The 22,762-nt window shown below is 44.3% G+C and overlaps 1 protein-coding gene across 1 annotated transcript in view; it reads right to left on the bottom strand.

Annotated features, from left to right (window-relative positions):
- dnah3 (dynein axonemal heavy chain 3) overlaps nucleotides 1-22,762 on the bottom strand; it is a 115,173-nt gene that overhangs the window by 61,096 nt on the left and 31,315 nt on the right. The window contains exons 6-23 of the mRNA XM_058398519.1: nucleotides 14,490-14,615; nucleotides 13,754-13,949; nucleotides 13,432-13,611; nucleotides 13,206-13,342; nucleotides 12,855-12,960; nucleotides 11,219-11,397; nucleotides 10,881-11,065; nucleotides 10,478-10,601; nucleotides 5,050-5,203; nucleotides 4,476-4,620; nucleotides 4,135-4,346; nucleotides 3,967-4,058; nucleotides 3,191-3,305; nucleotides 1,570-1,686; nucleotides 1,148-1,327; nucleotides 887-1,023; nucleotides 593-794; nucleotides 344-436 (exon numbers count right to left, since the gene is read on the bottom strand). Of these exons, the coding sequence (XP_058254502.1) occupies nucleotides 344-436; nucleotides 593-794; nucleotides 887-1,023; nucleotides 1,148-1,327; nucleotides 1,570-1,686; nucleotides 3,191-3,305; nucleotides 3,967-4,058; nucleotides 4,135-4,346; nucleotides 4,476-4,620; nucleotides 5,050-5,203; nucleotides 10,478-10,601; nucleotides 10,881-11,065; nucleotides 11,219-11,397; nucleotides 12,855-12,960; nucleotides 13,206-13,342; nucleotides 13,432-13,611; nucleotides 13,754-13,949; nucleotides 14,490-14,615 (2,680 nt within the window). The remainder of the gene's footprint in view (nucleotides 1-343; nucleotides 437-592; nucleotides 795-886; nucleotides 1,024-1,147; nucleotides 1,328-1,569; nucleotides 1,687-3,190; nucleotides 3,306-3,966; nucleotides 4,059-4,134; nucleotides 4,347-4,475; nucleotides 4,621-5,049; nucleotides 5,204-10,477; nucleotides 10,602-10,880; nucleotides 11,066-11,218; nucleotides 11,398-12,854; nucleotides 12,961-13,205; nucleotides 13,343-13,431; nucleotides 13,612-13,753; nucleotides 13,950-14,489; nucleotides 14,616-22,762) is intronic.

Below are 22,762 nucleotides of genomic sequence, written 5' to 3'. Positions count from 1 at the left end.
ACACACTTTTACTATTTCTCAGATTCTGACCCAGCTTGCCTGTGATACTCCTGTCTGACCCTTGCCTGTCTGACTTCCTGCTGTTTTGGATGTTCCACCAAACCTGTGTATAAGTTAAGATATTTCTGCCTGTTCCATTACTTTTGAATGTTCCTATTTTTGTGACAGTTTTTGTTCTTTCTTACGTCATTGCCTCGACACTTAATGGGAACCAACCAAGGGGAAGTGTATGAGAGAGGTTGAAATATGTATTAGAACACATCTTAGGGTTTTATTTTAAAAAAGTGCTCCTTTGGTACACTATTTACAGGCTAAGATAGTGTGTGTGTGTGTGTGTGTATACCTTAGGATACTGCTCTAATCCACTTTGTATAACATCTTTCACACTTCTCAGCATTGTGTGTTCTACCTCCAGGAGCCACTTCTCAACCATGCCCTAAACACACACACACATACACAGACACACACACACACACACTTTACCAATGTCCTTAGCTAGAAACTAGTCTTGCATATCACACATACATAACAGCCTAGTATTACACATTCTTCTGAACTATAAACACACAGGTAAAATAACACACACACACACATTGGCCTTAGCAGGGTAGATTGGATGTGTGAAGGGGACGGTCTCTCTCTCTGAGCTGATCATGCCAGTGATCTTGAGCTCGGAGCTGAACTCCAGCTTAGCGATTCCCTCAAAGCACTTCTTCAGGTGAGGCTGAACCCGCTGAGGATCCTTCGTCTCAGACAGGATCTCTAAAAGCTCATCATTGGAAAGGAAGAAGAACCTAAAAGGGAAGAAGTCATTTGTTAAAGGTGCAACTTAAACATGTGTGTGTGTGTGTGTGTGTGCGCGCGTGTGTGTGTGTGTACATGTTACCTGGGAAAGTAGAGTCTTTTTTCCTCCAGGTAGGTGTTCAGACCATGCAGAATTTCCTCCAAGAAGACATTTGACTCCTGCAGATGGTCCAGCATGTTTGGCTGAGCTGTGGTCACTAACACATGCCTATCTTTTAACTGGTACATACACACACAACGTAAAAAATAAATAAAATAACACTGTCGTGATGCTAAAAATAACACAAAATAATAATGTGCTCCATCCAGAGGTTTTTCATGTACAGTAATTACACACACACACCGCTTCTGTGATGATGTCCCTCCAGCACGTGTCGACGATGCTGAACTTTCGGCCCTCCTCAGGCATCTGGGCAACGATGTCCTCTGAGCTGAAGATGGGCTCCAGGTAGAGCCAAGAGGACTGACACTTCAACATGGCATCCAAAATGTCCTGCACTTGCAAGAGCCTCTCCTCCCACTCCTTCACAGAGGAACAGAGAACAAGACTAAGGGTGCAGTGGAGTTGTGTTTAGCGTGCTAGTCCAGTAGCTGTGGCAGCTTGACCACTTGTTAGTGTGGCTATGGGAGAGGTTCTACTCTAGCACTTACGGTTGTTTGTTCATTTGCTAGTGATTAAAGTAAGTGTGCTAATCCAGCAGTTTCCGTAATTTTTTCGAGTATTAACAGTAGATGTGCTACAATGTGTGTGTGTGTGTGTGTTACCTTGCACTCTGCTTCGATGGGTTTGATGAATGGAGATCCCTTTATTGTTTGTGTCTTAATGATGTGATCATCCAACAACACCTGAATGTCATCCACTGCAGATACAACATTTGTACCCTGTATTCACACACACACACACACACACACACACTTTTTTAGTGAATATTTCACAAGACATCATGGATGCAACCATGTGATGAGCCATAATGCTAAACTGACCACTGATCCAGGTGAAGGTCAGAATGTAAATCTACAGAACAGTCAAGCTTTTGCTGGACTAAAGCTGGGTCAAGGCTCCAGGAAATAATGTCAATGTGAAAGCTCCTTATCTCTAAAGTCCTCGTACTTCTACTTTTGTTTTAGCTAAAGCCCACTCAGAAAATGAAGTTCAGTGCAGTTCAATGCAAATCTAGTATCTGACTTCTCTAAGACACACTTGTCCACTGACCAATACTGTTCCCATGAATATTCTATTTGGTTCCACAAAAGATACCTCTTGGACAATGAGACAAAATCCATCTCAAGTAGAAAGACTGCTAGATATTTTTATCTTTATTTATAGTGCAGTTTACAGCTGGAATTCTTTACATAATCCCAGATACACACTGGTCAGCCATAACATTCTGACCACTGACCGGTGAAGTGAATAAGACTAATCATGGATAGATAGATAGATAGATAGATAGATAGATAGATAGATAGATAGATAGATAGATAGATAGATAGATAGATAGATAGATAGATAGATAGATAGATAGATAGATAGATAGATAGATAGATAGATAGATAGACAGACTTTACTGTCATTGTACAGTACAGGTACATAGCAACAAAATGATCTCCTCATCATGGCACCTGTTAGTGGGTGGGATATATTAGGCAGCAAGTCAACATTTTGTCCTCAAAGTTGATGTTAGAAGCAGGAAAAATGGACAAGTGTAAGGATTTGAGCGAGTTTGACCAAAAGGGCCAAATTGTGATGTCTAGACCACTGGATCAGAGCATCTCCAAAACTGCAGCTCTTGTGGGGTGTTCCCGGTCTGCAGTGGTCAGTATCTATCAAAAGTGGACCAAGGAAGGAACAGTGGTGAACCTGTGACAGGGTCATGGACGGTCAAGGCTCATTGATGAACGTGGGGAGAAAAGGCTGGACCGTGTGATCCGATCCAACAGATGAGCTACTGTTGATCAAACTGCTGAAGAAGTTAATGCTGGTTCTGATAGAAAAGGGTCAGAATATACAGTGCAGGACGGGTCAGGGCTGTTTGGGCAGAAGTGGGGACCAACACAATATTACGCAGGCGGTCATAAAGTTATGCCTGGTCAGTGTATAAACATTTAATTAAATACAAAACACAGCAATAGAATCTGAACTTAAGAACCATGGTTCAGGGTCTTTCTCTGGAGCAGGTCTTTCCAGTGGTGTGCAAATGATCAAACACTTATCTGAAGGTCTACAGAACCAACTACATGCAGATGACCTCATGGCTACTCAATAACCCCAGGATGTCCTGCACCAAGATCAGGACAGTGTGTCCTCTGTGTTTCATTCCAAATCAGCATGCTAAAAATCTCCAGCTCTGTGTGTGTGTGTGTGTGTGTGTGTGTGTGTGTGTGTTACCGTGTCTCTGTACTGTGTGAAGCTGAACTGGAGGTCTGTCCACTCAAGCTTCATCTTTTCTAAAGCTTTTTCCAGGGAATATTCCTTACTGGCAGATGCACCGATCTCCTCTAACCTACAGAGGCACGACCAAATTTTATATCACAGATTTTTGCAGACGTTTATTCTAACAATTTCTTTATTTTACAAAGTAAATGATCTTAATTCATTACCCTTTGGTTTCATTTTTGTACATTAAGCACCAAATCTTACTGTAAGCACTATGTTTTTTAATCAATCTAATGTATTTATTAATGTCAGTCTAGTGCATAGCAATTTTTATGATTAAAGAATAAGTGATGGTTTTCACTGAGGAAGAGACAGGAGTCAGAGCTGGAGGTAGCAGAGCTGAAGATGTTGAGGTTCTCTTTGGGAGGGACACGGTTGGACAGGATTAGGAACGAGTACATCAGAGGGACGGCTCATGTTGGACGTTTGGGGGACAAAGTTAGGGAGGACAGATTAAGATGGTTTGGACATGTCCAGAGGAGGGAGAGTGAGTATATTGGTAGGAGAATGTTGGACATGGAGCTGCCAGGCAGGAGGAAAAGAGGAAGGCCAAAGAGGAGGAATATGGATGGAATAAATGAGGAGATGAAGCTAGTGGGTACAAGTGTTGAGGATGCAGGAGACGGGTGGAGAGAGATGATTCGCTGTGGAGACCCCTGAAGGGAAAAGCCAAAAGAAGAAGAAGAAAGAATAAGTATTGGTTTTATTTTCATTGAGCGATCTCTTACTTGTCAGTGTGTTTGTGCAGGCCGAGCTCCAGCATGTTCAGGAGAGAAGTGTGTGCATCTGGCTTTACCTCAAATCCAACAATGCTGCTGATCTAAAAACATCATGATGTCAAAATTTAAGATAGCAGCTGATTTTTCAGCACCCAGTACCCCTCCACACACACACACCTTTTCCCAGTGGCGGACTTTAATACCCGGGTTACAGATGGTGCTGAGGATGGGTAGGTGCTGCTTGAACTTGTCAATTTTGCTACGGAAACTCTCAGCCACCCGTCGCGGAGCCACGACCTCCGAGAAGAGCTTCATCACTTTGTACATCTGTCTATACATGTTACACAGATCATCAGAGATCTGCTCTGCATTCAGCTGCATGAAAGGGCCTGCAGGAAGAGTGCACACACACACACACACACAGCACAGGTTTCTGTTAGGTGGATATGGTTAATGACAGAGCATCATCATGGATGCTGTTCTGAGAGTGTGTGTGTGTGTGTGTGTGTGTGTGTTACCATTCATCCAGATGTCTGATTTGGTGTGGAAGTTCAAGGCAGTGCTCCACAACTGATCGTACGGCTGTTTGCTGGTCATGATGGTCTGCAGTAGGGGTAACTGAGTCTGCTCTCTTTCCAACAAAAACTCCTCCTTATTAATGTGCTGCGCACACACACACACACACACACACCCAATTAATCTTTGCACTGGTGGAGAACACTGGAGCACCTATCGGAAACCCCTAAAGCACAGGATGAACATGTGACTCCACACACACAGAATCAAACCCTGACCATGGGACTGCTGACCACTAAGTCACCATGCTCCACTGTTCCCAGATCATTATTTACACTTCTCTCCTACGTACATTTTTTTTTTTATTAGTCCAAAGCAACTTATAATTGAGATACACCAGATACACACTGCTGGGGTTAGCAGTCTTGCTGGTGTGTGTGTTGGTGCAGTAGCTCAATGTCTTAAACAGTGACCACTCTTTCTGTAGTTTTACATCCAGGTGGAATAAGTCCTCAGCTGGCCACACCCTAAAATTTTACTGGCATGGAAACCAAAATATAACACACACACACACACCTCAAGCTGTGTGCTGGCCTTCTCCAGGCATGCTGTTATCTCGTTGAGTTTCTCCACATTGTTCCTCAACTCCTCCACACTCATTACTTCTTTCTTCTTAAACACTTCCAGGTCTTTAGATATACTCTGCAGTGTGTGTTCCAGCTCTGCAATCCTGTCACACACACACACACACACACACACATTTCTTTAGACATGTTTTCTTTTTGTTAGGATTTTGGTGAGAATTTAACACACACTAGGAAGTGATTTGAGAGTGTATATTTCAGTCTGTTAAAGATAACAGTGCAAACAATCACACTGTTCAGATCAAACCCACACTTCTCACTGGTTTTATACAACACACACTGAAGCTACTGCTGATGTTCATCCTGAGGCAGAATAAAATTAAAGTATAATTCATATACAGATTTATAATATTATAATGAACCTGGATTATTTATCTTTTAAATCCTTTAATACTGAAACACTGAAATACCTGGTCTCTATAGATAGATAGATAGATAGATTCTGAGAGACATGAAACATAACAAAAGCTATTGTTTATTGCTAAAGATTTGCAACCATTTTCGGTGACACCTTACATTAGCGCTCCATCCACGTTACACACTACCTGTCACCAACCTCAGCCACGCAACCACGCCCGCAATCACCTGAGTTCTAGCACTAGCACCCTCACTCGTCAGAGTCAGCGGCGAGTATTATTGTGACTTTCTGAGAGACTGCTCTTCCTGCCCACGCCAGATTGGGATTATTGTCTATACTTATTCCATGTCATTTCTCTCTAGGGATTTGTTTTGCCTTCCATCCTCATATTTCAGTTAAGACTGTGTTTCTACGATTTTTGCCTAAGTGCTCCTTTTTTCCTGTTTCAGTTTCCCCGGAGTGTGATTTTTGCTTAATTCGGACAAGACAGAGTAACGGTGGATGGTCTTTTGGTTTCATCTTGTCCAGCAGTAAAAGATCTTGGTGTGATTATTGACTCTGGTCTTTCATTTGAAGCTCATGTAGATAATATCACTCGGGTAGCCTTCTTCCATCTCAGAAATATTGCTAAGATAAGAAATATGATGTCACTTCATGATGCAGAGAAACGAGTTCATGCTTTTGTTACCTCTAGGTTGGATTATTGTAATGTCTTACTGTCTGGATGTTCCAGTAGGAGCAGAAACAAGCTCCAGTTAGTCCAGAATGCAGCAGCTAGAGTCCTAACTAGAACCAGAAGATATGAACACATCACTCCTATTTTAGCCACACTACATTGGCTCCCAGTCAAATTTCACATTGATTATAAAATTCTGTTACTGACCTATAAAGCACTAAATGGTCTCGCACCACAGTACCTGAAAGTCTAGGCTGAAGACACATTTGTTTAGTCAAGCTTTTAATATATAGTTCTTAGGTAAAGGAGCAGATCTGGAAGGTTTATGGGCATAGAGTGTTGGGTGTACTGGGATGTTTGGATGCTGTCATCTTACCACCCTCACAAGTCACTCAGGTTTTCTGACTTCAGAGAGAGAAAGAGAAAGATATTAAGTATGATTCTGGTCAGGTGATGTTTAAGGACAATGTAGATTATGTACAGTATCTCACAAAAGTGAGTACACCCCTGACATTTTTGTAAATATTTTATTATATCTTTTCATGTGACAACACTGAAGAAATGACCCTCTGCTCCAATGTAAAGTAGTAAGTGTACAGCCTGTATAATTACACCCCTATAATTACAGGGTGAGAAATTCTCACTATGGCACCGCAGAAGGCAGCCACGGTGTTTCAGTGCGCTCTACTTTTTCTTGTTTTGTGTTGTTTTTCAGTTTCTGCCACCATTCTGGTGGCTTCTATTCCAGGGAAGAGCTCATGAATATCAGAGCTACTACCCCAGTGGACTTATTTCCAAGTTTTCTGGCTTCTACCACGGATTTACTGGCTATTCTGATCAAGGAGGCACGTAATAAAGTGAAGCCCCGCAGAAGAGGGAAACGCTCATGAGTACTCGTGCGTCTCCGCCGGCGTGGATCACGCACCGTGCTCCCCGGGATATTCCTCTCTAACGTGCGCTCTCTTTGCAACAAAATGACTCTGCAGATGAACAAAAACAAAGACTTTCCTATGTCTTGTGTTTTGTGCTTCACGGAAACGTGGCTGTGTGATCTTAAACCGGACTCTGCACTACAACTGGGTGGATTTAATCTTTTTAGAGCGGACAGACACACAGAGGTTTCTGGCAAAACGAAAGGTGGTGGAATCTGTTTATATATTAACAACAGCTGGTGCAACGATGTGAAAGTACCGTCTCGACTCTGTTCCCCAGACCTGGAGGCCTTCCCCATTAACTGTAAGCCTTTCTACTCGCCCTGTGATTTCTCCTCATTCATTCTCGTCGGTGTTTACATCCCGCTACAAGGCAATATGCACGAAGTGCAGCACACGCTGGTTGTTGAGATACTGCGTGTGGAAAGGACAAAACCGGACGCCTTGGTTATTGTCCTAGGAGACTTTAACAAAGGTAATCTTTCCCATGAACTGCCCAAATACAAACAGTTTATTAAGTGCCCGACAAGAGAGGGGAATGTACTGGACCATTGCTACACCACCATCAGCTGTGCTTATCGTGCTGTTCCCCGTGCTGCACTGGGCCATTCCGACCACATCATGGTGCATTTGATTCCTGCATACAGGCAGAAATTAAAACTCTGCAAACCTGTTGTGAGGACATCAAAGAAGTGGACCAGTGAGGCTGTGGGAGAACTACAGGGGTGTTTGGACTGTACAGACTGGGACATTTTTAGATCGGCCACCAACAGTCTGGATGAGTACACAGACACTGTGACGTCCTACATTAACTTCTGTGAGGACAGCATCATTCCATCACGCACCAGGGTGAGTTATAACAATGACAAACCCTGGTTCACAGCTAATCTCAGACAGCTTAGGTCAGAGAAAGAAAGAGGCCACATTCAGAAGTGGGGACAAAGGAAAATACAAGGAGGCTAAGTACAGATTTAGCGAGGAGGTGAGAAGAGCTAAATCAGAGCAGGGTGAAAGAATGAAACAGCAATTCCAAACCAACGACTCTGCCTCTGTCTGGAAAGGGCTTAAGGTGATCACCAACTACAAGCCTAGAGCCCCCCACTCTGTGAACGACCTGCACCTGGCCAACAACCTGAATGAGTACTACTGCCGCTTTGAGAGACAATGGGACAGACCTGACCTCCCCCAGTCCTCCCCGCACCAGCCACTGATCAGCAGTAGCCCCTCCTCCTACACTTCCATACCTGGATCACCCACACATCTCCACACCTCAGCACCACTACCCCCCTCACTCCTGACACCTCTCACCATCAAAGAGGAAGATGTGAATAGGCTGTTTAAATGTCTGAACACCCGCAAGGCTACAGGCCCAGACTCTGTCTCCCCCTCCACCTTGAAGCACTGTGCCAATCAGCTGTCCTCAGTGTTCACTGACATCTTTAATACTTCACTGGAGACCTGCCATGTCCCAGCTGAATGTGCCTGACTCCATGTGCAGTTGGATCATGGACTTCCTGACAGAGAGACAGCAGTTTGTGAGGCTGGGTAAGCATGTCTCAGACTCGCGGAACATCAGCACTGGATTCCCTCAAGGCTGTGTCCTTTTTCCCCTGCTATTCTCCCTGTATACCAACGGCTGCACATCTGGTCACCAGTCTGTCAAACTCCGGAAGTTTGCTGATGACACCACCCTCATCGGCCTCATCTCTGATGGAGATGAGTCTGCCTACAGGAGTGAGATGGATCATCTGGTGTCATGGTGCAGCCTGAACAACCTGGAGCTCAACTCTCTCAAGACAGTGGAGATGTGGATTTTAGGAAGGACCCAGCCCCCCTCCCCCCGTCATCCTTTATGACTCTCCGGTGACATCTGTCGAGTCCTTCCGCTTTCTGGGCACCACCATCAACAAGGAGCTCAAGTTGGAGAAGAACATCAGCTCCCTCACTAAGAAGGCTCAGCAGAGGATGTATTTCCTGTGGCAGCTGAAGTTTCTCCTCCCTGAGAAGATGCTGGTGAACTTCTGAGCTATGACATCATAACTAAAAGGGAGAGCAAGAAGGTGACAGACATGAAGGCTTTCCGGGACATAAAGCAACCAACCACTTCACAGTCAGCACAGACACTTGGGGACTTTCACACCGTCACAGATCTTCCATTTCATCTGTCAGCTTGTGACAGCAAAGAATTAGTGTCTATAATGACCTCAGAAACTACGCTGACCTAATAGTTCCTCATGGGTCATTGATTGCTGTTGTAGAAAGGACATTAATCAGTTACAGTTACATTATTTCCTGTTTAGTGTCACCCAAATGAGGATGGGTTCCCTTCTGAGCCTGGTTCCTCTCAAGGTTTCTTCCTCATATCATCCCAGGGAGTATTTCCTCACCACCATCACCACAGGCTTCTCATTAGGGATAAAATAAAATATTTTAATAATTTAATTTAATAATTTATTCTTATTTCTAGGTATTTAGTTTTTTTTTTTATTTATATATTTTTAAAATTATTATTTATTTATTTTAATTTTTCCCCTCCCCTTTCTTTGTTTCTCTTCTTTTGTAAAGCTGCTTTGAGACAATGTTCATTGTAAAAGGCGCTATACAAAACAAATTGAATTGAACTGAATTGAATTTTCATTAAAAGAACGGTGTTCACTAACCAGCTTCCTCTTGGTCCTTATCCTTGGTGCCCCAATACACTACCGTCACGTCCTTTTTTTTTTTTATAGCACAGAGGTCATTCCTGACCTCTACAAAAAAGACACACAACACACTAACAGCAGATAGCTGGAGCTCGCGAGTTATCTCCTGGTGACTGGTCATTACATAGCGGATTGGGAAATAAAGAGCACCGTACTCCAAACACGTCCCCTGTATGAAAGTCATATAAGAGCTAATTTAACAGAAGAGTTGATAAATGCCGTGAATATGTGGAAGTGGAGGAAGCCGAACATGTTACTCCCAGTAACCACAGATAATGCTGTAAATATTGTGCCTGCAGTTCATGAAGCTGATGTGCTGTGAGCTGCTGGTGTTTATCTTTTATATATCTTTATTTTTTATATCTCACTATTTTCAGTACACTATGAATGTGTACAAGTTGATTTTTCCATTTAAGTAAAATAAAGAGAATTGCAACTAAAACCAGTTTTTCTTCTTCTTAACTTCTTATTGTTCCTGTTAGCTAAGCAAAGAATAATGAAAAAAACACTTTAATTTGCCATCAGAACCGAACCGAACCGCAAACCATGGGTAAAAAACCCCAGGTACGTATTGAACCGTGGATTAACTGTATTGTTGCATCCCTAATAGATAGATAGATAGATAGATAGATAGATAGATAGACACAGAGGTATATGTGAAAGTGTGTGTGTATCTATGTGTGTGTGTGTACTTTTTTTGAAGCTGGTCCTCGGCATGATCTCTCTGACTGGTCAGTTTATCCTTATGGACCTCGCACACCTTACGGATCTGCTCCGGCCAGTGGAACACTCTGCTGTTCAGCTTAAAGTCGTCACCTACACACACACACACATATAAAGATATATTTTATATATCTTTAGTCTTTGTCCTACATCACCTATAGGTCATAACTGGGGTCAAGAACAAATGTCCTGTAGATCACTTTGAATGTTGACTGTTTTATTCTTTGCTCTGTAGAGGTTTTGGTCAGTCATGAAGAGTAGAAAAACAGGACAATGAGGAAAAAATATATATTTTTTAAAAGTTTTGGCTTCAGTGGAGTACAAGATCAATCATTTTTTTGGTGTTTCAGTTCCCTGTCCATGCAGCAGTACCAGTCAGTGTGGTGTAGTCCAGCAGGAAGTTGAGGCGTTTGGCTGCTTCACTAATTTCGTCCTGCAGTGTGTGTAGAGTCACATCGCTGGTGTGTTTCAAGAAGTGACCGAGCTCCACCAGTTCTTCTGTGTTGGCTGGTACGCTCATCACTGTGGTCAAAATCTGCTGGTACTGCTGACAGATACTACACACACACACACACACACACACACACACACACGATCGTTCCTCTAGTTTCAGGTGATTCTGCATGTTTAACCCCACATCCTGCTGTATGGTTATGCAGGACGTGTAGAGACATGTGGTGTTTTATGGTCAGTGCGGTGTTTCTCCTCACCTCTGGTTGAGTTGTCGGTTCTCGTCCAGTGCGTAGGTGATGAGCAGGTGTTTCAGGTTCTCTGTGCAGTCACACAGATCCTGGTGGAGCTTCACAGCCTCCAGACAGAAGAGTGACAGAGGGGCGGTCACACGGAGGGAGGAGATCTCATTACACACACTGTTCAATTCCTCAATCTTCTGCGCACACACACACACACACACAGAGTCAGGTCCAAACATCTGATGGCAATATCAAGCTGTGTGTTTTTTTAACATACTGAAAAATACATGTTTACAATGTTTAATACACTGAAAAGAAAAACAATAAGGTGTGTAGTGCTGAAATATTTTGCTTGTAAAACTTTTTCATTCAAGAAAATATGTAATTCAGTATGTAAATAAAAGTATGTAAATAAAAAAAGAAGTAAAATAGAAGTATGTAAATAAAAAAAGTAAATAAACCTTTACCTGTAACGAAGCATACTGAACCAGAACACCAGAGGGAGCCATCGCCCAAGTACTGACTTCCGGTGTACTCGGGTATTTAAACAGCACGCTGCCCTTTGTTCACGGTGAAGTACCCTGTAAGGACGCACTCGAAACAGGTGTAGCTGAATCCATATGCAGATCTTTATTATCAAAACGGCAGGCAAGAATCGATAGTCAAAGTGGCAGGCAAAAAGGGTCAAAACTGGTAAACAAACACTATAGAACCAAAACCGAAACACAAAACCGAAACTCTAGGTCAACCAGGAACAGGCAAGGATCATACACGGAATAATCAAGGCAATCAATGGAGTAACGCTCAGTATGCAATGCAGAGATCACGATACTTTGCAGTGAACAAAGGGCAGCGTGCTGTTTAAATACCCGAGTACACCGGAAGTCAGTACTTGGGTGATGGCTCCCTCTGGTGTTCTGGTTCAGTATGCTTCGTTACATTACCAAGCACACAAAGACAAATAAATGACCGGAGCATGGACATTACACTACATTTGCATTTCTGTTAAGGATTTGTAGAAGCAGTGGTCTAGCCATCACAATTTGGGCCTTTTGGTCAAACTCACTCAATTCCTTACACTTGTCCATTTTTCCTGCTTCTAACATCAACTTTGAGGACAAAATGTTCACTTGCTGCCTAATACAGGGTGGGGCGCAGAAACCTCACTTTTTTGAAGGTGAATGAAAGTGAATGAAAATTTTTTGCTGATAAACAAAATTTATTTTTTGATAATGAAAGAACATAATTTCAATTTTCAAATGATGCTGTTTTAAACAAAATATCTTGAAGGTGGTGTTCACCGTTCTCTATGCACTGATGCAACCGATTTCTGATGTTTCCCTCCCATATAAAATATGTAATTCAGAGTCAAATCACTGTGTTCAACTGGAAACAGCCTGAGATCACCTCCCTCAGGCTCAGAACCACACTGAGAGGGAGAACACACCCGGGTTCTATAAACACACCGAACACTCTGTCTGTGAACCATGGACACTGCAGCCACTAGGTGGTGCTCATAACTCACATAATGCTCCTGTCTGAGTCTGCTGGTATTTATTTACTATAAATATACATTTTCATTAAATGACAATGACATGCTCATTCCTACAGAAGAATACTTTATACTTGAGTGTGTGTGTGTGTGTGTGTTTACTTTGACAAAGCCCTGTAGGGAGTGTTTCTCCTGTAAGAATGAGAGAATATCCCGTCTGGCTGACTGATCCAGCAGTTTGCTGTATTTATTATAAATCTTTAAATATCTGCAGAACACAAAACACACAAAACACACACAGAGAAAATTCCTTAACACACATTTAAATGTGAGAGACACACAGAGAGCCATGTTTCACTCATATTCTCACAGTTCACATGTTTTGTGCTACTGCTGTCCCTGCCTCCTGCTTTAGGATTGGCGAGCAGAAGCAGCAGTCAAATGGATGATGAATTGCAAGGTGAGGAGGCAGTTACGAGTGGTGCAAGAGATGTGTTCAATACGCACACTCACCTGTGAGGCCCTGCGCTGTTCCTCTGATAGACCACTCTGGCTCGACTTAGCAGGTCTTTGACGAGTAACTCGTCATGCTTGACCGAGCGCAGTGTTAAATCCTTCTCCTGGAGCTCAGAGAACAGGATACACTCCACCTGAGGAAAACCCAGGTTAATATTCACTTATAAAAACATCTCCCAGCAGGAATACCTGTGTGTGTGTGTGTGTGTGTGTGTGTGTGTACCCGAGGTAAGTGATCAGCACTAGAGATGATGTGAATGAATGAGTTCATGATGAGCTCCCAGCACTGAGACAGAGGAGGCTGAAAGGTGATGCTCGACTCCTCAACCTTCAGCTTGACCAACAGGAGTGGACGCTGCGTGTAACTCAACTCATCATAACACTCCCCGAAATCATTACCATCCTCCACACACACACACACACACACACAATAATATAGGGATTAATTAAACCAGATCTTATATCAGAACAAATGGTTTAAGATGACGGGATTAGTAACGATGAGGTAGGGCTTAGTGCCCAGTATGGGTGGAGTCTAGCCACACCTGGTAGAGTGACAGGAAGTGCAGCAGGTCATGGAGTGATGCAATCACCAGGCTGCGGAGCTGGAATGACATCAGTGCAGCCACACAGGAGAAGAACTTCCGTGCCTTTACTGGGACAACATCATCTCTCTTTGGCACCAGGGGCAGCCACGCATCCTTATAGGTATAAAAGAGTGATGCACACTGTGGCAACCACCTACACACACACACACACACACATTGTGTTTTCACTGTATTTCTCTTACAAAAAAACAAACAAACAAAACATTCCACACACTTTCTGTATCAACAACACCCATTTTGCATCTGAATACAAAAACAGACAGGAATGTTCTGAGCATTATACAGACACACACACACACACAGCAGGGCTCTGAGTTTCAGCCCTGTCTGCTGTACATCCTGCTTAAACCCTTTTAATCTCAGAAAGTGAGTGTGTGTGTGTGTGTGTGTGTGAGTGTGTGTGTGTGTGTGTGAGTGAGTGAGTGTGTGTGTGTGTGTGTGTGTGTGTGAGTGTGTGTGTGTGTGTGTGAGTGTGTGTGAGTGTGTGTGAGTGAGTGTGTGTGAGTGTGTGTGTGAGTGTGTGTGTGTGTGACTGTGTGTGAGTGTGTGTGTTGTTAGAGAATGCCATAGTGACACATCTTCAGTGAAACAAAGGTATCCAAGACAAACAGACTGCTGAAACAATAAAACACACACACACACACACATATATATATCTCCCCCTCTCTCTCACATGTTGAGGAGTACGTCTCTGGTGGTCTGACACTGGGTCTGTATGAACTGCTGGAACTCTGAGGGCAGAAGCGGCAGACTGTTCAAGTGAAAATCCTCTAACTGCACAAAACGCAGATCTGAGAAACTAGAGAGAGAGAGAGAGAGACAGAGAGAGAGAGAGAGAGACAGAGAGAGACAGAGAGAGAGACAGACCGGGGGGGGGGGGGTTTGGGGTAGGAGATAAAGAAATGTAAAACAGCAATAATATAAAAGATAAACAGGATTATCTTTAATTTCCAAAAGAAAAGTGAAATATTTAAAATGTGCCCATGGGCTAACTGAAGAGGAGTGGGTGGAGCCAGAGTGAGAGGTCAGACAAAACAGAGGAAATAAAATAAAACAAGTGACTGAATACTTCAGAGACACTTCCTGTCCATATCTCTTACAGAAGTGAGGTAAGAACCTCCAACTAAACAAATTTGGATTTTTCCATATATTATATTTTGCTTCTTCTCTGCTACACTGCTAACTAAGCTAACAACAAAGTGTGAGCCATGGCTAACGCAACACTAAGTAAGCTCCGCCCCCTCGCCATATCCTACCCAAATGACCTAAAAACTGCACAGGCTAAAAAAACCTACAAACAAAATCCTAAAAGAAACCCCAGAATCACTTAGAACTGATTTTATTCAATCAGGAGCCAAAATCACCATCACAAATCTCCTGCTCTACACTGACCACACGGAGGCGTGGCACAGGACTCTCTGTGCCCACTACATACACCATGAAAAGAGAGGAATATGTAATGACCAGCAGATTATTATACAGGAAAAGGACAGTGACAGGACCTTCCTGACTGTGAATATTTACCACAATGGGACAGTCATGTTTCAGGGCAGTGAGGCCAGCCTCAGCTCTGTAGGTAGAACTTGGTAAGATACAAGAAGACAAAGACACTTTGAGGATTAAGCTTAATGCCATAAAAGAAGAGCTCTACCTCAGGGATCAGACAATAAACACCCTGAGGGAGCAGCTAAAGAAACCCAAAGCCAGTCAGGAGCCACCCAAACCAGCAGAGGATAGGCCACCTCACACACAGCTCCTAAACTCACATCCAGGACCATCAAACCCCCAACCACAACCACCAAACACCACAACACAGCCACCAAGACCCCAGACTGAATCACCAAGACCCCAGACTGAATCACCAAGACCCCAGACTGAACCACCAAGACCCCAGACTGAGCCACCAAGACCCCAGACTGAACCACCAAGACCCCAGACTGAGCCACCAAGACCCCAGACTGAGCCACCAAGACCCCAGACTGAACCACCAAGACCCCAGACTGAACCACCAAGACCACAGACTGAGCCACCAAGACCCCAGACTGAACCACCAAGACCCCAGACTGAGCCACCAAGACCCCAGACTGAACCACCAAGACCCCAGACTGAACCATCAAGACCCCAGGGAGAACCACCAAGACCCCAGAATGAACCACCAAGACCCCAGACTGAACCACCAAGACCCCAGACTGAACCACCAAGACCCCAGACTGAGCCACCAAGACCCCAGACTGAGCCACCAAGACCCCAGACTGAACCACCAAGACCCCAGACTGAATCACCAAGACCCCAGACTGAACCACCAAGACCCCAGACTGAACCACCAAGACCCCAGACTGAGCCACCAAGACCCCAGACTGAGCCACCAAGACCCCAGACTGAGCCACCAAGACCCCAGACTGAACCACCAAGACCCCAGACTGAACCACCAAGACCCCAGACTGAACCACCAAGACCCCAGACTGAGCCACCAAGACCCCAGACTGAACCACCAAGACCCCAGACTGAACCACCAAGACCCCAGACTGAACCACCAAGACCCCAGACTGAACCACCAAGACCCCAGGGAGAACCACCAAGACCCCAGACTGAACCACCAAGACCCCAGACTGAACCACCAAGACCCCAGACTGAACCACCAAGACCCCAGACTGAACCACCAAGACCCCAGAATGAACCACCAAGACGGCAGACTGAACCACCAAGACCCCAGACTGAACCAACAAGACCCCAGGGAGAACCACCAAGACCCCAGGGAGAACCACCAAGACCCCAGGGAGAACCACCAAGACCCCAGGGAGAACCACCAAGACCCCAGACTGAACCACCAAGACCCCAGACTGAACCACCAAGACCCCAGACTGAACCACCAAGACCCCAGACTTAACCACCAAGACCCCAGACTTAACCATCAAGACTCCAGACTCAACCACCAAGACCCCAGACTGAACCACCAAGACCCCAGACTGAACCACCAAGACCCCAGACTGAACCACCAAGACCCCAGACTGAACCACCAAGACCCCAGACTTAACCACCAAGACTCCAGACTGAACCACCAAGACCCCAGACTGAACCACCAAGACCCCAGACTGAACCACCAAGACCCCAGAATGAACCACCAAGACGGCAGACTGAACCACCAAGACCCCAGACTGAACCACCAAGACCCCAGAATGAACCACCAAGACGGCAGACTGAACCACCAAGACCCCAGACTGAACCAACAAGACCCCAGGGAGAACCACCAAGACCCCAGGGAGAACCACCAAGACTCCAGACTGAACCACCAAGACCCCAGACTGAACCACCAAGACCCCAGAATGAACCACCAAGACGGCAGACTGAACCACCAAGACCCCAGACTGAACCACCAAGACCCCAGAATGAACCACCAAGACGGCAGACTGAACCACCAAGACCCCAGACTGAACCAACAAGACCCCAGGGAGAACCACCAAGACCCCAGGGAGAACCACCAAGACCCCAGAATGAACCACCAAGACCCCAGACTGAACCACCAAGACCCCAGACTGAACCACCAAGACCCCAGACTCAACCACCAAGACCCCAGACTGAACCACCAAGACCCCAGACTGAACCACCAAGACCCCAGACTGAACCATCAAGACCCCAGGGAGAACCACCAAGACCCCAGACTGAACCACCAAGACCCCAGACTGAACCACCAAGACCCCAGACTGAACCACCAAGACCCCAGACTGAGCCACCAAGACCCCAGACTGAACCACCAAGACCCCAGACTCAACCACCAAGACCCCAGACTGAACCACCAAGACCCCAGACTGAGCCACCAAGACCCCAGACTGAGCCACCAAGACCCCAGACTGAACCACCAAGACCCCAGACTGAACCACCAAGACCCCAGACTGAACCACCAAAACCCCAGGGAGAACCACCAAGACCCCAGACTGAACCACCAAGACCCCAGACTGAACCACCAAGACCCCAGACTGAACCACCAAGACCCCAGAGAGGTCTTCTACACAGGAGAGATTTTCACCCTACCACCATCCAGAGGGTAAATGGCAAACGTTCACCTGGCACACCAACCCAACCTCAACATCCACAGCCTCCATGATTATGTCCACCTACACAGGGACGTCGTGGCATGTTTGCAAAGAACCTTAAAGATGCGCTGGAAACTGTATTAATCTGCACCGTGTCTTTTACAATGAAATGTGTAATGGCTTCAATTCTCTCCATCAGTCTTAGAGAAGCTGCCGGATACAGAGAAGTACAGAACCACGAGGTCGTGATGGGAGTGTGTGTTACAGTTCTCACATGGCTTGTTGCTTTTCTTCACGCTAAAACACTGGTGGTATTGCACTCTGTGTCTGAGTTTTACAAACATCATCACTAGGGAATCCAAAATAATTCCACACCACAGATAAAGCATTTCTCTTCAGTTCTAATTCTTGATTCTTCTCAGCAACACTTTGTAAACTATCTGATGTTTCTTTATCAGTGCACATGTTCACCAAATGAACATGACGAGATAGACATGTGCAAGTGGATATTCGGGGCGCTGATAAGGACACGCCTACAGACTATTAAACCTGCACAAATAAGTCAATTAAAACAATTCAGTAACACACCAAAAAATCCAAACGATGATAAATGGTTTGACACAGAATGCCAAAATATTAGAAAAGAATTAAGAAAATTATCCAATCAAAAACACAGAGATCCAAATAATGTGGAATTCCACCTTTGTTACTGTGACACTTTAAGACTTTATAAACGTACACTCAGAATCAAAAGTGCCCAATATACCAAAAAACAACTGACACTAACTGAGGAGTCCATAAACACTAACAGTTTCTGGGAGCACTGGAAAAATCTAATAAATCTAAATCTGAACTGGCAATACAAAATGGTGACATATGGGTCAGTCACTTCAAATCAATATATACTCTTAACAACAACAACAAAACAGAACAAAACATTATCATTAAAAAATTGAACACATTAGAATTGGTTATAAAAGACTCCCAAAATCCTCTGGACTTCCCCATTACTGATCAGGAACTCTCAAAAACATTGGTCATTCTAAAACCCAAAAAGCGAGTGGACCTGACAACATCCTTAATGAAATGATTAAATTCACAAGTAAAAAATTCCAATTGGCAATTCTTAAATTATTTCAATTCAATTTCAATTTATTTGTATAGCGCTTTTAACAAAGAGCATTGTCTCAAAGCAGCTTTACATGAGAAACAGCATAAGAAAACAACAAACATATAAACAGACAGACAGTCCTAGATGTTATCCAAAGTGAGCAAGCCTGAGGTGACTGAGGCGACTGTGGCAAAGAAAAACTCCCTTAGATGGTAAGAGGAAGAAACCTTGAAAGGAACCAGACTCAAAAGGGAACCCATCCTCATTTGGGTGACAATTGTGTGATGCAGATACAGCATGTGTATAGTGTTATGTAAATCAGTAAGGAGGTTGTTGTCCATGGCGCTGCTTGAATATCCCAATCCTCACAAGCAGAACCCAGCTGGAGCCGGTCCATCTCCGGATGCCACTGGATCATTATTTAACATGATTCTGAGTGTAGGTCATTTCCCTGACACCTGGACTCAAGGTCTTATAACACCCATCTTCAAAAGTGGAGATAAATTCGACCCCAATAACTCCCGAGGCATCTGTGTGAACAGTGACCTGGGGAAGGTTTTATGTAGCATCATTAACTCCAGACTTATAGACTTCCTTATGAAACACAATGTCTTGAGTAAAAGTCAAATTTGTTTCATACGAAATCACCACACCAGTGATCATATTTCCACCCTACACACCCTGACTGACCGACACGTTAACCAAAACAAAAAGAAAATATTTGCATGTTTCATAGATTTCCAAAAAGCTTTTGATTTCATTTGGCACAAAGGTTTATTTTATAAAATTAATATTATATTAATGAATTGGCCTCCATATTAGATCGCTCGACAGCACCCTGCTGTACACAGATGACCGGGTCCTGCTGTCCCCCAGTGTTCAGGGTCTACAGCAGAACCTGGACCTGCTGCAGCAGTACTGTTAGACCTGGGCCCTGACCATCAACCTCAAAAAGACCAAAACTATTATCTTTCAGAAAAGATCCAGATGTCACGGAAACACAACACAGTTTACCACAGGAACACACAAAATAGAAAACTGTAAAGAGTACAGCTACTTAGGACTGAAACTGAGTTCCACAGGTTCAGTCCAGCAGTGAATGAGCTGAACGAGATCACACACAGAGCGTTCTACACCATCAAAAAACAAATACAGATCCACATCCCAATTCCAATCTGGATCAAATTATACCTATCAATAATCCAACCTATTCTGCTGTATGGGAGTGAGGTCTGGGGGCCACTGACACACCAAAACTTTACACAATGGGATAAACACCCAGCTGAAATCATCCACACACAATTCTGTAAATCCATTCTACAAACCCACAGGAACACCACAAACACCGGCTGCCGAGACGAATCAGGCCGATTCCCACTGCTGCTCCAAATTCAGAAAAGATCCATCAAATATCATCACCTAAAACACAGTGACCCGCAGAGCTCTCACTACAAACACAGTGACCCTCAGAGCTCTCACTACAAACACAGTGACCCCCAGAGCTCTCACTACAAACACAGTGACCCCCAGAGCTCTCACTACAAACACAGTGACCCCCAGAGCTATCACTACAAACACAGTGACCCCCAGAGCTCTCACTACAAACACAGTGACCCCTCAGAGCTCTCACTACAAACACAGTGACCCCCAGAGCTATCACTACAAACACAGTGACCCCCAGAGCTATCACTACAAACACAGTGACCCCCAGAGCTATCACTACAAACACAGTGACCCTCAGAGCTATCACTACAAACACAGTGACCCCCAGAGCTCTCACTACAAACACAGTGACCCCCAGAGCTATCACTACAAACACAGTGACCCCCAGAGCTATCACTACAAACACAGTGACCCTCAGAGCTATCACTACAAACACAGTGACCCTCAGAGCTATCACTACAAACACAGTGACCCTCAGAGCTATCACTACAAACACAGTGACCCTCAGAGCTATCACTACAAACACAGTGACCCTCAGAGCTATCACTACAAACACAGTGACCCTCAGAGCTATCACTACAAAGCTATCACCAAAAACACAGTGACCCCCAGAGCTATCACTACAAACACAGTGACCCCCAGAGCTATCACTACAAACACAGTGACCCCCAGAGCTATCACTACAAACACAGTGACCCTCAGAGCTATCACTACAAACACAGTGACCCTCAGAGCTATCACTACAAACACAGTGACCCTCAGAGCTATCACTACAAACACAGTGACCCTCAGAGCTATCACTACAAACACAGTGACCCTCAGAGCTCTCACTACAAACACAGTGACCCTCAGAGCTATCACTACAAAGCCCTGCAGTGCCAAGAGCTGAGCAGAGAGAAGTGTCCCCTCACCTGGCTGGTCCTGACCCTCAGCTCACCAACACACACTAACACACTTCTACATCAGGAGCAGTTGCACACAGGAACCATCAGACCTCACCACATTATAACACAACAACAACACAACTACATCACACACTGGAACACACACACACACACAAAGTAAAATGCAGTGCTATCCTAAATCCACAGTACACTGTAGCTGAATACCTGAGCACAGTGACTGACCACCAGCACAGAACCACACTGACCAGGTACAGACTCAGCGCACACACACTGGCCATGGAGACGGGCCGCTATAAGAAATCATGGCTCTCTACAGAGCAGAGAGTGTGTACACAGTGGAACAGCAACACAGTGGACACAGAGCTGCACTTCATAACTGAATGCAAAAAATTCCAACATCTACATCAAATATATTTCAAAATATTCCAGTTAATCCATCTCCAGTTCTCCCTCCTGACCAACACTGACCAACTGACCATCCTATTGGGGGAGAGGAAAGAGAGCTGTGTTCTAGCAGGACAGTATGTATCTCCCTGCCACAAGCTGAGGGACAGTGAGTGACCCACCCAAACACACACACACACACACACACACACACAGCCCTGTTTGTCTTAAGATCTAATTAATTATATTTATTTATATTCTCTCTTATTTATGTTCCTATGTTTCTGTGTTCCTGGAGACTCAGTGTTCTCAGTAATGTGTTGGTTGATAAGAGATGTTCTTCTCTTTACATTAATGCTTTGGTAATACTGTACATGTATATGGTCATCAAACTGAACAGAGAGAGAGAGAGAGAGAGAGAGAGAGAGAGAGAGAGAGAGGGAGGGAGGGAGACAGGGAGAGAGAGAAAGAGAGAGAGAGAGAGAGAGAGAGAGAGAGAGAGGGAGGGAGCCAGGGAGAGAGAGAAAGAGAGAGTGAGTGAGAGAGAGAGAAAGAGAGAGAGAGAGAGAGAGAGAGAGAGAGAGAGAAAGAGAGAGAGAGAGGTTTGACCGAACCTTTATTATGACATCAAGGACAAATTAGTGAAAATAGAGTTGTATCCAAAAAAAGTCCTTACATTAAGGAAACAAAATACATTAAATACCATAAATACGATAGAAATGTGATAAAAGGATCAAACTGGTGATGCTGTAAAAGATTAAAATAAAATGATTAAGAAAACAATAATAAAAACACATTTAAAATGTAACCACTAGCTCATCATCATGAAGATCACATAACACCTGATTTAGAGTCCAGACCTCAGGGACACGCCCACATTGTTGTTGAGTTTATAAAATGAAAAGTCCACCTTCTTCCTTTCACTAAACCTGTAAACATCCTCACTGGATCTGTACACTTCAGCTCCACCCCTCTGTTTTTACCAGTTTTCCAGATAGCAAGCTTAGCTGTCCCTATCAGGTCATTTAACAGACACACCTTTCACCTGCTGGAGTAACGCTATTGAACACCA

Source organism: Hemibagrus wyckioides, linkage group LG01 (genome assembly GCF_019097595.1).
Source record: "Hemibagrus wyckioides isolate EC202008001 linkage group LG01, SWU_Hwy_1.0, whole genome shotgun sequence".
Taxonomy (NCBI): Eukaryota; Metazoa; Chordata; class Actinopteri; order Siluriformes; family Bagridae; genus Hemibagrus; species Hemibagrus wyckioides.
This window is presented reverse-complemented; position numbering and strand designations above follow the sequence as displayed.